We start from the raw sequence: 17,459 nt of genomic DNA, 5'->3' as shown, positions 1-17,459 counted from the left end.
TTTCCATGACTTCTGAGTAGGTTAATTGCAGCAAACTATTTTCATGTGTAAATTCAGATGGGGGGTGTTAGAAAGCTTTTTCAGAGAATAGGGGTGCTTTTTTCCATGACTTCTGAGTAGGTTAATTATGCAGCAAACTTTAAATCATTTAGAAATGTATATTGACAAGGTTGGCCTGATGTTAGATACTAAAGCTACTAGTTTTGCACTGTGAAACACTAACATAGACTTGACTAATGGTAAACACTGAAAGTTTTGCATCTGAGTAAGTTACCTGCTGTAATACCAAATGACAAGAGCATTTTTTTGGAAGTAAAAGCAGTTTTAAGCATGGGTACATAAGCAAGATGGTTATTACCCTTCCTGTTTACAGTTGCTGTATTTGTGGGATATCATTTCAGTCTTGAATAATATGTTTCTTGCTCTGTGGTAGTTTGTGGGTGTTACATGGTTCAGGATACTCTTTAGGCAGATGTAAATATCTATATTAATCTTTGCCCCAAGTTTTTTTTCCATTATTGGTCTAGGAACCAACAGGACAAATGAGAGCCTTTTGATCCTTTTCTCACGGCAACAGATACCCCTTTTCAAGGTTACTTGAATTTTTGTCTTATTTCAAAGACAAATTCTAAGTTACTTCATATTATTTCCTTAAAAATATTCTGAAGGCTAACAAGAGGAGAGCTATGCTAATACAGAGGTCTTCTACTTATGGCTCTTTCCGGATTGATCAGTTTTATAAGCATTTGGTCTGGTCAGAGCTTCTGATTGTAGAGGTTTTTTACAATTTTATACCTGTTGTGTCTGGGAAACAGCTGAAGGGGCGCCTATCTACCACCCAGGTAGAAACTTAGACGGCATGATCTTTAGTAATGCATACTGAGCTTCAGTATTTGCATATTACTTCTGTGAAACACAGAGTTAGGATAAAGGAGGTGAGTTTCACTGGTATTTGAGAGTGCTAAATGTCTGTTGAGTCAGTTTTAGAAAGATTTTAACAAACCATACACCACAGAAGAGCCAAAACAATGTTTTTCCTTCAAAAATTGAATGTTGTTGGACGTTGTGTTGGTGGCACAAGTTCCTCATCTCTGTGTGTTTCTAACAAGTTTCTCCTCTAAGCTGATCCCTGCAGTTTTGTAAACCTGTCCTTTTATGCATCTTCTGTAGACGGTTATCATCTAGCTATGAAATAATGTTCATTCTTCTGCTGATCTGCTTTATTTCACCTTATTGTGTATCTCTCGGGTTTTGCATAGTAGCCTCCATCTGACTATTTCCATTATACAGTGTGAATTCATGTCTTTCTGTTGTTGGCCGGTATCCTAATCTGATGTTAGGGCCAGACCAGATGTCTTTAACATTTTGTTAGTTTGTAGAAATGTCGGCTGTAAACCAGCCATGGCAGACCTCATAAAACTGTTTAAAACACACTTTCCTGTCAGAGCTTAGCAGACATTACAGTCTTTATGTTAATTTATTTCAGTCTTCTTTCTCAGTAAGACATAGCATTTAGCATTTGGTGGTTCACTTACAGTAAACCTTTACTCTTCGTACAATCGTTCATCATTCTGTGTCTTCCCTGCTCATCTTTATCAGTGCAGGACATCATCATGTTTCTATACTGGAAGGCATTCTTTATGAAATCTTTTCACTAAACTGCTGAGTCAGAGCAATTTTTACAATCACAAGTAAGAAAAGGATTCATGTTTGTCCTTTATGCAGTCTAATGTCTCAGGGAATAACTCACAGCGTTTACTGCTGCTTCTCTCTATTGCTCACTACTTTGGTAAGCGTTGCATGAACTGGTCCAGACAACTGCATAACTGCAGGTACTGTAATAGTTGTACTTTCCATAACTCTCCTCTCAGCTTCTCTTGTTTATACACAGGCTGCAAACATACCATCTGTTGGTCTCAGCAGAAGTGTCAGTGTCTCACATAGACATGTCATTTCTACTTGAATTATTACCTTCATAACACCCTCCGCTACAGAACTCTTTATCTGGATACATTCTGAATTTCTCAGTCCTCGAACATCTCCTTTATGGATGAAGACAAGAGACCAACAAGTTCTTTTTCTGCTCTTTGGACATTGCATGTGATTTCATTACATAGAAACAAAAGTCCTTCTTTTCCCAGTGTTTCTGAACCCTCATGCAGATGGTTGATGTGCTTTCACCAAGCAAGGGCCTGGAGTATTTCATTTTTGATACACTAACTGCTGCGTGTGAGCATTCAGGCTCAAGAATAGTTTAAATTGTTGTCTTTGCTTTCCAACAGCAAGATAACAGTTGCACATACACTGAAAACAGCAATATCATCCAGAGATAGTAAACAATGTTGACTGTGAAGAACTGTCTAGAGAAGTTTTTATTCCAAGATACTGAAAGTGTTGTAGAGTAATGTGGTCTCAGACAAGGTAGCCTGTCAATGCAGCATTGAAATTATTGATCCTTATTACAGCTGTGCAACATGCAATCTGTCTGAAGACATACATAGTTTGTTCCTTTGTTTCTGCATCGTATCATTTTTCTAGCTGAATGCAACTTCTGTACACCTGCTGTGTTTCACAAAAAAATACGATGGCTCCTTCGTTGATAGCATTTGTCCTTCCAGCAGCTCTTGAAAGATGCACAACTTGCATCCATGTAGAAAGAAAAACAGACTTCTATCTTATTAGCTGAAGAGTTTTAAAATTAATGACTGATACTTATGTTGCCTTTGAAATTTTTCTAGCTGAATGCAACTTCTGTACACCTGCTGTGTTTCACAAAAAAATACGATGGCTCCTTCGTTGATAGCATTTGTCCTTCCAGCAGCTCTTGAAAGATGCACAACTTGCATCCATGTAGAAAGAAAAACAGACTTCTATCTTATTAGCTGAAGAGTTTTAAAATTAATGACTGATACTTATGTTGCCTTTGAAATTTTGTCCCAAAATGCTGATGTGTGTAAGTAAGAGCAAATTACTATCCGCGAAACAATGAAATAACACAACTATCCTGTAATGTAGGAAATAAATTATATAAAAAGAATAGTTTTGCATTGACCGTTTATAGAAACCTTCTAGCAGTAATAGATACAGAGATGTTGGCTAGAAATGTCACTTCTCTTCCTAGATTTGTCCTTTTAAATATCTAGCCTTAGTGTATCTTTTTCTGTGTCATCAGAAAAGAAAAGGTTTATGGCCTTTCACCTCTACTTCTTCTGAGAGCGGGAATCATGAAATTGAACTGACTGACCTGTTCAGCTTCCCTGCTTTTATAGCACAGAGGTTTTCTGGCCTATTTATGTGGCTGTGTGGTTAAAGCTGATGTTGCCTGACAGGGTAGTAATAAACTATTTGTGATGGAGAGGTCAAACCAAGCCGATAATCCTGGGCTGTTTCCAAAATGCAGCAGTTTATTTTGGCCAAATTTCTTAACTGGTGTCCTGTTACCCAAGGAAAGGGCTCTGGAATTGATTAACTGCACACAAAGACTTGGTCTGTGTACATTTTCATTAAGAAAGAACCATTCGTGTTATGTTTTTCTCCATTACTTTCACTTACTGTGAACAACGTATGCACGTCTGGTTTTGCTGTAAAAATAAAAAATTCCATGTGCTTTTGTCACAGGTGTATTGCCTTTAAACTGATGCTTTCTTTTTAACATCTGTTTCAAGTGCAGTCTACTTCTCTCCTGTATCTATAATAATAAACACTAAATGTATGTAGCTTAAAAAGCAGCTATGTCAGGCTGAGCCATCCTTTTCAGTTGAGGCTGTTGACAGAGGGAGGCAGCAGCTTGGTAGGGAGTGATAATTTAGCACGAACAAAGCAAAATAGATAACATTTTAGAGCAACCAGGAAGTTTAGTTCAGAAAGGAGCAAAATATTTCAGTGGGCTTAATATTGGGATGAGGCCATGCCAAAACCAGGATGTTACTGTTAGATTACTTTTTGTTTACTTCCCCACCCCTGTCTTTTTCAATTCCTGTATTATTTGCATATTTAGAAATCTCAGGAAAAGTCTTTTGATGCCAAGTAATGGAGTAATTAGCTGGTGCCATAGAATTGTTTCCTGTAAGGCTTGATTGCTGCTTGACTGTGAAATACTTGAGCTCAGTTGAGCCCAGTTGAGCCAGAACTCTTAAAACCGATGTTTTAAAATGAAACTTGTGATTTTTAGTTCCTAGGTACTTGGGTGCCAACTTTGACTTTTTGAAATGCAGGTAATCTACACTTTTTGAAAACCAGACTACTTGAAGACATTCTAAATTTTGAAATGAGAACTTATTTCTATAGTATTTATATTATGAGGCTTAAATTTTTTCAGTGCACACTTCACAGTTAATCACAGCATGTTATGTCAGCACGTTTTCGTTACAGATTTACCAGCAAAATAATTTGTATGAATAAAAACAGAAGGCATGTGCTTTTTAAAGTACAAAACACCCCAGTGTTGGGACCTTGGAGAGCACAGAGATGTTATATGTACATGAGTGAGCAGGCCCTCCCTGTCCTTTCTAAATGTTTCTGTTTGCTTCTTGTTGGCGCCCTGAGATTTATGCAGAGCCTGCTCTCAGAAGGATGTTCTTCTAAGTTGTTTGCACATGACAAGTAGTCTGGCATCCTGGTGAGGTACTCTCTTCGTTTGTCCATAGTCCTGCTCAAGAATCTAGGCGCTGGCTTGATATATTTGCACTTCTGACATACCAACAGTGTGTTTTTAATAATATGTAAGCTTTAATGTTTTCTGGCTTGTAACATGGTTAGTTGGGAGCAGGAAGAGTATAAGCAGGATTAATACTGTGTGAATGCAAAGTCTTGGTGTGAAAACAAAAGATGGACTTTTAATCGGAGACTGACTCATTTGTCATGTATTTGAAAGGGCATGGGAAGAAATCGGAATTGAAGCAGCACAGCAGACCCTTACTTATTAGCCAAAAGGAGGAGAAAAGATCTTATCCAGCAAGGCTGCAAAAGATAGTATTGCATTTTAGTTACTGACGGGAAGTGATTTTTCTTAAAGTAAAATTTCAAACAAAGGGTGAAGACTGGCTTGAAGGTGACTCAAGTGTGAAGCTTGTTCATGCAATGTGACTAATTAATATTCAGTAAATATTTACACCAGTTTAATGTTGACTTAAACTCCAGTATCCTGAAATTAATTTTTTAAAAAAAGAATGCAAGCAAATTCTTTCTCTACCAATAGTCGTCTCCCTTGTGGGTAATAAATGTTGACCATTCCCATGTATATGCATACATGTGCCTATGTGCATACATATATATTTTATTATTATTATTTGTGGAAACTACAATCTCCTTGTTATATTTTTATTTTGCATTACTTAGAAGCAGATCAGTTAATCAGCAGACTGTAAATTGGTGATGGCCTCCCTCACAAACCATTTAAAATTCCTTCTTGTTCCATGGAATTTCATTTTCAGGCATGGCCACTATCCTCCTGAAATGCTGCTTAGAAGAAATGAGAAACCAAACAGCCAAGAATCACAGAACAACTGACTCCTAAATTTTTTTTACTTACACCCTGATGTGTGAGAACTGGTTATCATTTTTAGGGAAACCCATTGCTGCATTTTCCAATTCTCTAAATGGATTCCTTTTGGAATTAGAGCTTGTTTCTAGAAAAAATTTTTTTATAGTCTATCTCATTGAGATTAACAGAGTTAAGCATTTTTTGCTTTCAGCTTTTTCATAACTTTCTACTGCACATAGCGTTCCTATTCCATCCCCCAGTTCTGTTCTCAATTTCAGATATTTGTAGGCTAATATGCCCTCACACAACCTAATGTTTCTCATGCTATTAATTATTGTTGTTCAGATTATTTATTTTTTTTACTGGCTAAATTCTGCTTTCATCTCACTTACTACAAAAGTACTGCTAACGTTTCCTTAGCTAAGAATCTCAGGAGACAGGGCTATAACTCACAGTTGTAGCAGTCTCTTTACAGAAGAAACAAAACCCGTAAATGTACTACGGTCTTGAACTGAAACTCTCAACTTTTTATAAATAAAATGAGTCTTCAGAAATGTAGAGAAAGTGCGACTGGAATGACCATGCTTCAGAGTGTATTCTGAGCTCTAGGAATAATAACCACTTAAAGGCATCTGCTGTCTTTACCTGAATTTAGAAATTGTGTAAAATTTTCCAGTTGTGTGGATTTTCCTTGGGAATGATACTAAACAACAACCTTCCATTACAGTATATTCAAAATGAAAAATCTAATATGTTTTCATCACAGAATGAAAAATTGTTAGTTACTGTTGAGACACCACATTGTCCATTTATCTCTGGCAAGTATTATCTCAAGTAGCTGGGGAACCTGATATGGTTAAGGAAAATTGCAATTTACTTTCACATCCACAAAAAGGTTTTAGAGCTAGAATTAAAATTAAGTAAACCACAGCTTTAGTCTGAGATTTTTCAGAATTTCAGAAGCAAGATAGCACATAAGCATGTTGTCTTCAGTGGAATTAAAGCATATGCTGCAGGTTGTATCCTACCTGAATACGGACAGCTTTTTGAATGGGAGATTAATAGATCACATCATGCATTCAGATTTTAAACAAAGTAAATAATCTCATCCAGCTGGAATATTCTGCCCCAAGCTTCAATTTCAGCTTCTTTCATTCACCACCCTCCTAATGACTGAGGTTTCTGGAGTAACTCCCTGATTGATGGCAATTCATCAAATCTGTTGATGGCAATGAATGATTGATGGCAATGCATCAAATCTGTTTGAGATATACAGATAAAGCTTGGCTACAGTGCCTCTATTTTCTTCATAGAAGCTGATGCTTCGATCTTCTAAATTGTGAGTGCTGTAATGAATCATCCAAGATGCTTGGGACAGACACAAGAAGTGCTAATATACCCATTGTTTGTCTGATGCACTACAATAGGTTTGTCATAAAATGCAAGCTAGGATCATTTTTCTCTTCGTGAGACTGCAGACAGGAGATGCAAAACTAACCAGTCTTTTTATAGTGATAGAAAAGTAAATGGTTTTTACATTACATCTTGTTAGAAGATAGATACATGCAGGATGCTTAGTGTTGCAAAAATATTTGTAATAGTTTTACTTTTTTTTTATTTTGCATATGTTTTTCATTATGCTTTGGTAATTTTTATTTGAACACCCCTTATTTTAGGGTGCTTCCCATTTGATGGGTGTCTGCTTTCCTTCCAAGTTGAGTAATATTTTGTCACACACAGCACTTCACTCCTTCAGCCAGAATGTTTCACTGTGAATGTCTGGTTGGGTTTTGGACTGTATTTAAAAAAAAAAACAAAACAAAACCACAAACAACCTCTAAACCAAATCCATTGTGTTTGCCATCAAGCACAAATTAGTGTTGAGAACTCCTGTTTTCCACCAAATAGATAACATGTAGCTTTGTCAAAATGGCAGGCCACACAAAGTTCGACAACTGAAAGCTTTCAGTCTGGCTCGTAGCAGTATTTAATTGACAAATAAGACACTCAGTTGATCCAAAAATCCTGATGTCCATACACTGCATGAAATGTACTTCTGATGTACTGCATGTACTTACATTTAAGAGTCAATAGTCTGACTTGCAAAGACATTTAATGAAGATGCCTTACAATGACTAGGCTTTGATTATATTCCTCTCTTTGCATTGGTTAAAGTTCTGTTACACTTCTCTTAAACAGATTTCCATACATAACTAGGGATAAAATTAATGCTTAAAATATCTTTGCTAGTTTTTCATTTAAAAAAAACTAAGGTTTTTTTTGAATGGGAAAATGTTTTTTAAAACTACATGTCCTTTAAGGGGGGGGGGAGAGAGAGACAGAGGTATAAATGAATATATGTATATTTAGCAATGTCATAGCTAGGTTAATTGGCTTTACTGATTTTTCATGCTTGCATTTTTTTTTTTCCCCTTTAAATCCTTGATCAGAGATTGATATTGAGCGTTGTGTTCGTGAGTCAATCAACCTGTTTCGCTGGACCCCGAAGAGTGCTACATACAGGCAATATGCACAGCCTCCACGGCAAGCCAGTGAGAGCAACGGCACAAGAAGTTCAATGTCCTGCTTTTCAGCAGACTATCAGGAAGCACCTCGAAGTGACCTAGTAAGTGACCTGGGAATTGGAGGGGGGAAAATTGTTAAGATTGCATGTTTCTCCTGCCCCAGGTGGTTTTTTTCCTCTTTAAAATTTAGACAGGAAGAAAATACCCACCAAACCTCAGTTGGTGGGTACATAAATTGGCATTTATGTTGTCACTTCCAAGCGCAGGGGTTTGACACATTCATCAGATGTTCTGATTTGTCAGCTAGTGCAGAGTGTTAGAGCCTATGCCATATTATTAATTTTGATGAACAATCCAATGCAATGAATAAGCATTAACTGAAAGGTTGTGGAGTTTTTTTGGTTTGGTTTTGTTTTTTTTAACTTCACTGCTTTGAACTTAAGCTTCTTTGATGTACATGCCAATAAAGTTATTTCTTCTTGTGCCGTGTTTCTGCCTCTCCCAACTCCTGCTCCTTCAGCTCTGTGGTGTTTGTTACCACAACAGACCAATGTCCACGGCTCACCTGCAGAACTACAAAGAGGCTTTATCTTAGGAGAGAAATAGTAAAAAGAACAGTTTGCCAGTGAGAAGTAGGTAACTGGAAAGTGATGCAGGCAGCTCTGGCTGCTTTTTCCATCTTGGCATGTCAGGTTAAAGGTATGGCTCAAGTTATTTTGAGAGGTAGTATGTGAGTTATGCCTGTGTCTTGGCAAAGAACAACTAGTGGCTAAGAGTATATCTGCATTAAATAGATACTCCGTTTAGCAAAAATACTTTTCCCTTCTCTCTCCGGTAGAATCTGATGGTTGTTTCTCTTGTCAAATACACCATCTGAAGAATGGTGATTTGAAATTATTCCTTTCCTTCCTCTCAGCAGTATAAATCTAGTCAGTCTCTTAAAAATTAAACACTTTTATTTTGGTTTTTTTCCTTCCACGTTCTCCTACAATCAGAATTCATTCGTGAGTACATTACAATAATAGGGGAAGAATATATAGACCTGCTGTATCTATTTGGTCAATTGCATTAGATTTTAGTCTTTATATCTGTTTTTCCTAACTACTAAGAAACTAAGAAGTGTATTGTTACTCAAGTGTATCTTAATTTCTAAGTAGTCCTTAAACCTGAGTCTGATATTCAGTCATTTTCTTGTTTTTTTACTTTAGTTTTGATTTTATTTCTATTGCTGTATTTTCTGGAAGCCTTAGCCACGAATCCAGGACTCCAAGTGCTAGACATGCAAGCGCAGAACAAAAGTAAACTCCAAAGAGCTTACAGGATTTAAGAAATAATAGGTGGATGTAGAAAGGCAATTGGGAAGAAAAATGAAATGACAGGAGAATACTGGTTGTTGTCATAACAGGAATTGTAGCCAACACAACTGCTGCTGTGCTGTTCTAGAGATATGTAGAGAGACTTTCTGAAGGAGCGAAGGGCTGCACGTTCATAGAATAATTCAGATAGGACCTTAGGAAGTCGTCTGGTAGAAATTCCTGCAGAAAACAGGCCCAACACTGAATTCAGATGGGGTTGCTCAGGGCTTTGTTCTGTCAGGTAGGGTCATGAAAACTTCCAAGGAAAGAGATTATGCAGTCTCTCTTGGCAGCCTGGTCCGATGCCTGACAGTGCTAACAGTGAAAATGTTTTTGTGTATGTGCTGACTTTTCTTAATGTTATGATGACAGGAGAGTAAAAAGGCAAGTCTCCTCAGTCCTAAGGATGTGCTTGTGCCTTTCTGTGTCCAAGCAAGAGTGAAGGGACTTGGACATAGCAAGGAGGGAGACAGGTGAAGGCAGCAATGGTCTGCTGAACCACTAAATAGAACAAAGATTTATATTTATAGCAGAGATAAAAATCCATTATTTTGGGTCAAGCAAAGTTTCTTTCAGTATTCTTCCATTTCCTGAGAAATTTTTGGGGTGTTTTTTTCCCGACAGTAATTTTATTTTCATACCAGAAGTTGTGTTTGTTTATAATGCCAGTAACTAGGCTCATCCATCCCACAATTTCCAAGAAATTAAGCTAATGTTTTTGGTATGTTACAGAGAAGAAAAATAAATACCGTAACTTCTATTGCCTTCTCTTTCATTTCTACTTCTTTCTACTTAACAGCAAAGCACTTTTCATTTACTGCAGCATAACTGATGGTTTAACTTCTTTTGACGGTCAAGTGTATTGGATCTTTTGGGTATTGCTGTAGGGTTGTTTGGGTTTTTTAGCTCATCTTATGGAGCAGCGTTATGTGATTTATACAGACATACGTGAACATATTCAGGCTCTTTCTGTAGCAAAGAGGAAACTTATCTCATGGACACCTGAATGACAAGGAAGCCAATTCATATGTTAAGTTACAGTCTACAAATGTGTTTGTTCTCATGTGCTGTATTTTTGTGTGTCAGACTTTGAGACAGATATGTACAAGCCAAGTATGTTACGGTTCTGTCAGGAGCCATAGTTCAGATTTCAAAAATCCTGTGTAACATGAGCCACTAATGAGCTACCTCTCACTTGTGATCAGTTCTGCACTTCTGGATATTTGTCTTTATAAGATGACACTTCTCAGGGGTTTGAGCAACACTGCTAAAAAAAGTTTGAAATTATTGGTGAAATACACTATTTACACCCAAAGGTGTTTGGTTGGGGTTTTTTTGGGTTTGGGGTTTTTTTTTAAGCTGTGTAACATGAGCCACTAATGAGCTACCTCTCACTTGTGATCAGTTCTGCACTTCTGGATATTTGTCTTTATAAGATGACACTTCTCTGGGGTTTTTGCGCCACTGTTCTAAAAAGTTTTTGATTTTTTTTGTGATATACTCTTTTTACCCCCAGGTGTTTGGTTGGGGTTTTTTTGGGTTTGGGGGGTTTTTTTAACCTTAATCCTGGAACTATCTATCTCTTTCTTCAGACGTGTCCTCTACTGGTGTTTGCTGCCATGGGGAAACTTCTTTTCTAGTTGTAAGCAGTGGAATTTGAGTTCAATCTTTAGTAAGCACAGTAGCCTTCAATGGATTTTCTAAAACACCATTGTGTCCTTGCTGGTCAGTCTAGCTCTTAAAAAATTACTTTTCTGTTTCCCCACCTATATAGTTAGTCATTATTTGGACAAGCTCTTTGCACTACATTTGCATCTCCATTTTTATATTTGTGGGTCACCTCTGTATTTGAGGGTGGGTAGAGTAGGAAACAATTCCTTTGTAAACAAAGCTGTGGGTTTGCTTCTGAAGGTAACTTATTGACTTCTTTAAACATTAAGTGTTTAGTGTATTTAATTCTAAACACCAGCTGTCTCCTACTCCTATATTTGTATTTTCCTTCTAAGCTGCTTCAGTTTGTTTCTTAAGTGCTTTTTATTGGCTACTCAAATATTTGTGTGTATCTGCATGTTACAGTGCTTTGGTTAATAATAACATGAGAAGTATTTGCCCCTGGGTGTGAGCACTTTTCTCCCTAAATCAACAGCCAGTAAAACAAAACTGTTTTGACTCTTTTTATCAGTAGCGTTGCTTAGTTTTCATTTTAGTGGCATCTATTTGCAACTTCATAAATAGGCTTGATGAGTGCTCTCTTCCCTCTTGGACTTGTGTGTTGCTTAATCTTTTACTCTTTCAGCCAGTAAGCATATTTCTACTGAGATAAAATCTCAAGGAGGAAATAGTTTCAAAGAGAATGAATGTACATCTTAAGTGGTTTTGCATGTTTATTTTGTGAAAGATAAAATGTCAAAAATAAGAACGGAAAAAACCCTTTAAATTCACTACTGAATTTTAGTAGCAGTCTACTCAAATTTGTGTCTGTAATTTTTTTTCTTGACCAGTACACTGATTATTTTTTTTCTTACTCTTTCTGAAACTTACCTTCATCCCCTGGAAACTCCCGAAGTGTTTTTCTTGAATGTCCAGGAGTCACAGAGAGACAAATAACACTTGTCATGTAATAATTTTCTGCTATGCCTGTATCTCCCATATTATAGACGTGGTAGATGTACACTCTCTCCAGCTATCTGTATACTTCTAAATAAAAGTGAGAGAATGATGCAGTTTCTTTCTCTTTATGAATGTCTGCTGAGGTGTGGCAGGTGGACTCCCAGAAATCCCAAGGCTGATACAATTATGCCTTCGTCTTGGTCTTCTGCCACCAATCCTCTTTTCAAGGGTGGGAGTTTGTGATGAATGTTGGGGAATGAAAGCATTCAACTGGAGAAAAGTCTACCAGATGATTATTGATTCTTGCACTGATTTAAATGCCACTGGTCTGGTTCAGCTTTTTTTTTTTTTTTTTTTTTTTTGATGAAGCAGGAGAAATACCTAAGCGGGAAGGTGACTTAATGGCTTGATGAAACAATACAAACATGAAAAAGGTTTGTTTTTATCAAAAATAGTATGAGCAAAGTTTCCTGATGGTAACTCTTCTTTGCAGATAATCAAGGATAGCTTGCCCAACAGACTTCTTACAGATGGGAATTCAGGCCTATTTGCAATAAATACGCCAGCGCTCAGTTGCTTCTAATTTCCTGTGAGCACCTAGGATATATTTGTCCATATAAAATGTATTGGCTAGGTTTGTATTAAGCCCTTGAATAACTGGTGTGTAAAGTCCATCTATTCTTCTAAAAGAAGCATGATGAGTAGTGTATACCAACATTTCTGTTTCAGTGTACAAGCTAGGAAATGTCCAAGTGCAATGGTGCAGTGTCCGTGCTGTTCATAACAGCTGTTATATATATTCTGCCTCAAGGGTATTCTGACTGCCTTGACCCATTTCAGATTTGGTTTGTGTTCTGTTTTTGTAGGGAATTTGTTTTTGTTTTCTTCTTTCATTGTTCCACTACTCAGAAAGCTGTTCCTCAAATTTGTCTTTAGTTCATGTTGTGCAAAGCATTAACTGATCAAGATCTGAGTTAATGTTTCTCATTTATTTTGCATGTGCCTTTGATGCTTCTGTTTCTGATTGTAGCTGCCAACAGCTTGAGTGAGAAGTTGGGTTTATTTGTCATTTTTCAGATGAGTTGGTTAAAATACACTTTTTATGTCGCTCTCCTGTGAGTGAATAAACAATTCACTGTTTAATTGGGCATGTCATAAGCATATCACATTCTGGCAAATATTTTTAGGAACTGTTGAAAGCTTCAAAACTTTCTCTGTGTATTTGTTAGCTTTTCAAAGTTTTTTTTTGATACTCAAGCTAGGCAGCCAGCAACCAGAAAGTGGGGGGGTGTAAGGAAAACTCTGCTTCCAGTGCTTTGGTTCTGCAGATTAAATTAGCTGAAGGAAGCCTTTTTTAGCACTTCCTTTACTCTGCTTGGCTTTAAAAATATGAATGTATTTTCTTATGTTTTAGGACTTTTTCTGATAGAAGATAAGGCATTAAATCAATTACCAGAGTGGATAAAACAAGAAATATATGGGTTAAGAAATAACGGATGTTAAATGTTAATTTAAGAGTCTCTAATGAATGTTGTGGTTGTTTTTTAAGTTGTAATATAAATAGCAATTATTTTAATTGAATGTAAACTCATTTGAACAAATGTGCTGTGTTTTTTTTCTTAGTTGAGGCAGAATTAAAGGAGTATGTTTATAATAATCTAAATATTATTTATATGAGACTTTAATAGTTTGTTAGACACTCACTTAGATCATATTTAAGGATTGTAAGCATATTTTGTATAGACTTGGTTTCCGAGTCTCCCTAGGACGTGTTTGGCTGCTGTGGATGTAAATGGGGCAGTTGGAGCAGCCAGAGCACTCTGTTGCAGCCTTAGGCTCAGGTTCTGGATTCACTGATTGGCAATCTAGTCCTTCCTCACAAGCATTTGCGATTATACCCACTTTGAAGTTGAAAGCTGGGTGTATTTGACCTTTTTGACCTCCCACAATTGGGATTCCATGACTGATTAACAAATGTGCTGGGGGGGAGGGGGTCATTATACATGTAAAATTAATTTAAAGAAAAAAAAAATCTAGCCAGTTCTCTATCTCTGCATCTTGTGGGAATGTTCTTCCCCCCCCCCCCGATTTGGAAATTGTTTTAAAATCAGATTCTGGATTCGATAGCCTTTGATCAATTAAAAATTAGGAGTTTCATTTTTCTTTTTTTTTTTTTCAGTTTTGCCATATTACTGGGGAAAAGAAATTTACTTTAAAAAATCATAAGCAGTAGCCCCTGTATGGCAGAATAAGGAATATGGCAGCTATCGTCACCATCCTTTTAAGGTGTGGAAGTTATGACAAATGAGCTGTTTACAAGATAAAGAAAGGATCGGGCCCCATAATAAAGTAGTAAACACAACAGAACAGTGCATTCAAGTTTGCTACAGCTGTTAAATAGTTTGGATTTGAGCCAACTCTGTTTTTCCCTTCTATGCCCAATCTTAGCCCCTGTGGAGTGTATCCTGTGAGAAGACGTTGTCTGAAATGCATATGGTAGCACTGGTAACATAGTCTGAGGTCAGTCCTTGCCAAAGTTAATTATTGGAATACTGAAATGAAAAATGGAGGGAAACCAGAATTTCTGAAGTCTCTCTGGTCAGATTTACATCTGCTGAGCTGTACTCAATACTCAGCTGTAGCTGGCAATCCAAATCTGAGCTCTGCAAAGCGGCACTGTGGTTTTTGCCTGTGCTTTTTCCATCTGCATTGATTGATGCCAGTTTTCCTCACTGATTATTGGTGGGTGATCTCTGTCATCCATGAGCTGGTACAGTTCCATTCTTGAAAACTTGGTGTTGTGCAAATGTTTCATTCCACGAGTACAGCTGGAGGAAAGCCTTATGTTATAACTTAAGTTTTAGCAAAGAGGAATTTGGTCAGTCTCACTGAAGAGTAGTAGCAGTAAGCTATTCTTCGAACACTTCCTTTTTTTTTTCTTTTTATGCACATCCAATGCATGGAGAATGTTAGGAAATAGTTATGCACCTCAGCGTTTTAATAATTTCACTGGTAATTATTTATTGGGTTGCTGACAATATGATGTAAAGTTAACCTTTTGTGAGGGATGCTTTAGAACTTTCCCCTGAGAAATACATAAGGAGATAAGCTCATGGGCTCCTAAGGAGAGCACAATGTCAGGCTGCAGCGGTCCTCAGTTGCAAGCTGGCTGGCTGGCTGAAGACGCAGTTGTTACTTTGTTTTCATGTGTTTTAGTACTGACTCTGGTACTCTTTGAGAGGAAGGACTACAGTGGAAATACGTCTTTTTGGCAACCAATGTAAATACTTGGTGTGGTTTCCTGGGTGACAGTTTTATTTCACACTTTGTTAAATAATCCATATTTTATCGAAAAAATAGTGGCCTGTGTCTAAAAAAAGGAAAACGAAAAAGTAGTGCAGTGTGTATGTGAATTTACTTTAGGAGAGAAGTAACACTCAGAATAACCCACTGAGTGTGCTAAAAATATGCTTTAGGACTAGCACGGATCTAAAAAGCTTAATGTTTTATTCAGCTTCTGGTAAGCACAATTAGATACCGCAGAGAGAAATGGTCCATTTGGTATTACATTTTTTAAGCACAATTAGATACTGCAGAGAGAAATGGTCCACTTGGTATTACATTTTTTATGTGTGTGCTTGTAGCATTAGATGGCAATGGAGTTTGAGAGAAATTTTTGAAGTCAGGTTTTGGAGGAGAAATAAACTCAAAGATCTTAGCAGTTTATCTCACACGCAAATATGCTCAGGTGCACAGACATAGCTACCTCCTGCCACTCACAGCAACTCTTAATTCCAGCATGCACTAACTCCTGTGTATGCCATATATTGCTGCTGTGAAAGTTATTTCTTAGAGCATGGTGCTGTGTAACAGTGCTATTGAGAAAATGTAATAAAAATGAATTTTCATGACATGGGGAGGGGGTGTATTATGTCAGAGATATTTATTTCTATCAAAGGCCTAAGGTGGGTTTTTTTTCCTCTACTCCCCGGTCCGCTGTCCTACCCTATTCTTTTTCTCTATGTAGGTCTCTATAGGAGCCCGCCTTAGGCTAAGTTTGAATCCAGGATTCCATCGAGTCCCTTCCTTAATGCACCTCAGGCCAGGCTAAGTGCTGTGCATTTTCTCAGTTGAGTCAGGATGCAGTGTCATTATGGTCTAACTTTATTAGGAAGTACAGTGAGAGGATGAAAAAGACTTTCCTGAATGCAGCTGTCTTGCCTCATGCTGTTGCTGCGTTCTTGCAGTTGATAGACTAGTACAAATTGGCTGGTGGCCTATGTGATCATGTCAATGCCATCTTAATCTACCAGTAAATTCTTACAGCTATGTATATATATTTTCTCATCTGCCATTGTTACCAGTGGAAAATCTGATTTCCAAGTATGTGTGACAGCATAACTAGAAGAAAGAGTGCATACTGATTGCAAAGATGAACCTGCAGCAAAAGTTAGTCATGGAGCCCATCCTGCAAACATGAATGAACACATTTTAGGTTGATGTGCCTAAATGTTTCTGTTGATGCTAAAATGATGACTTATGTATAGCTCACCAAAGCTTGGGCCCGGGTTTCTAAAATGAGCAGAGTGGTACAGAAATCCAAGGAGACTGATGTGAAAAGCACATACAGCTTACAGGGTAACTGTCTGGCTAACCATATTTTCAAACTTTTTGACAATTACTCAAATTCAGCACTCCTCTTAATAGACACCAGTTAAGGTAGAGCCTTAACAGTATGTTTTGCTCTTTGGTGGGCTTCACAGTGGTATGTCCCAGAGTCATGTCACATTGAAAATGTCCCAGAGCTGTGCTGGCATTGTTAATGCCAGTTCAGAAAACAGGAATCATGGATAAATAGCAACTACAGTTGAATCCTGAAAAAAGATGGATTGTCTAAATCCAAGGTCCCTGACACCATGTCAGAGTGTGGTGTCAGTTTGCATTGAGATGTGATACTAAATTCCTGTTGGTTTTGTTTTTAAAGAGGGCAAGGGAATCCAACAGTTCTTATTCTTAAGATTCTGTAATGTTTTTTTTCTCAAAGCAAAGTAATGCTCTCTCCTTGACAAGAAATTGTATCTATCAAGAGGAAAAAAGAGGCACCGATGGAAAGCAGGGAAGGCTTGCAAGATCATTCTTGCTGCTGCTTTTACTTTAAGTTTTATTTCATGTTAAAGCATCTTGTGGGTATTTTCAGGCACAACTGGATTATGGCTCAGCTTTGTATTTTAAAATGGTTCCCTGCAGCAGTGAGAAGTGTTTACCTGTTTTATCATATCATAGGAAATAACTAATGAGACTTTGCAGCACGTCTGCCTAGCTGCATGCAGGGAATAACCTGTCTTTCTGCTCTGCTGACTCAGCTTATTCACTCAATTATGTTATTCCAGGGAGAAAGAGAGAAAGGTTTTCTTAATAATGAGCTACTTTGGCAAGCAGAGCTCACTTACATTTTTGTAGACTGCCTACAATTGTGTATGAAGACAT

General features: G+C 37.4%; 1 protein-coding gene across 1 annotated transcript in view; it reads left to right on the top strand.

The window, feature by feature from the left end:
• The window catches only part of TBCK (TBC1 domain containing kinase), a 119,485-nt gene that overhangs the window by 73,452 nt on the left and 28,574 nt on the right, over positions 1 to 17,459 (top strand). The window contains exon 23 of the mRNA XM_009273567.2: positions 7,933 to 8,108. Within this exon, the coding sequence (XP_009271842.1) occupies positions 7,933 to 8,108 (176 nt within the window). The remainder of the gene's footprint in view (positions 1 to 7,932; positions 8,109 to 17,459) is intronic.

The sequence above is a fragment of the Aptenodytes forsteri genome, unplaced genomic scaffold (genome assembly GCF_000699145.1).
Source record: "Aptenodytes forsteri isolate BGI_AS27 unplaced genomic scaffold, ASM69914v1 Scaffold93, whole genome shotgun sequence".
In the NCBI taxonomy this organism is placed as follows: Eukaryota; Metazoa; Chordata; class Aves; order Sphenisciformes; family Spheniscidae; genus Aptenodytes; species Aptenodytes forsteri.
This window is presented reverse-complemented; position numbering and strand designations above follow the sequence as displayed.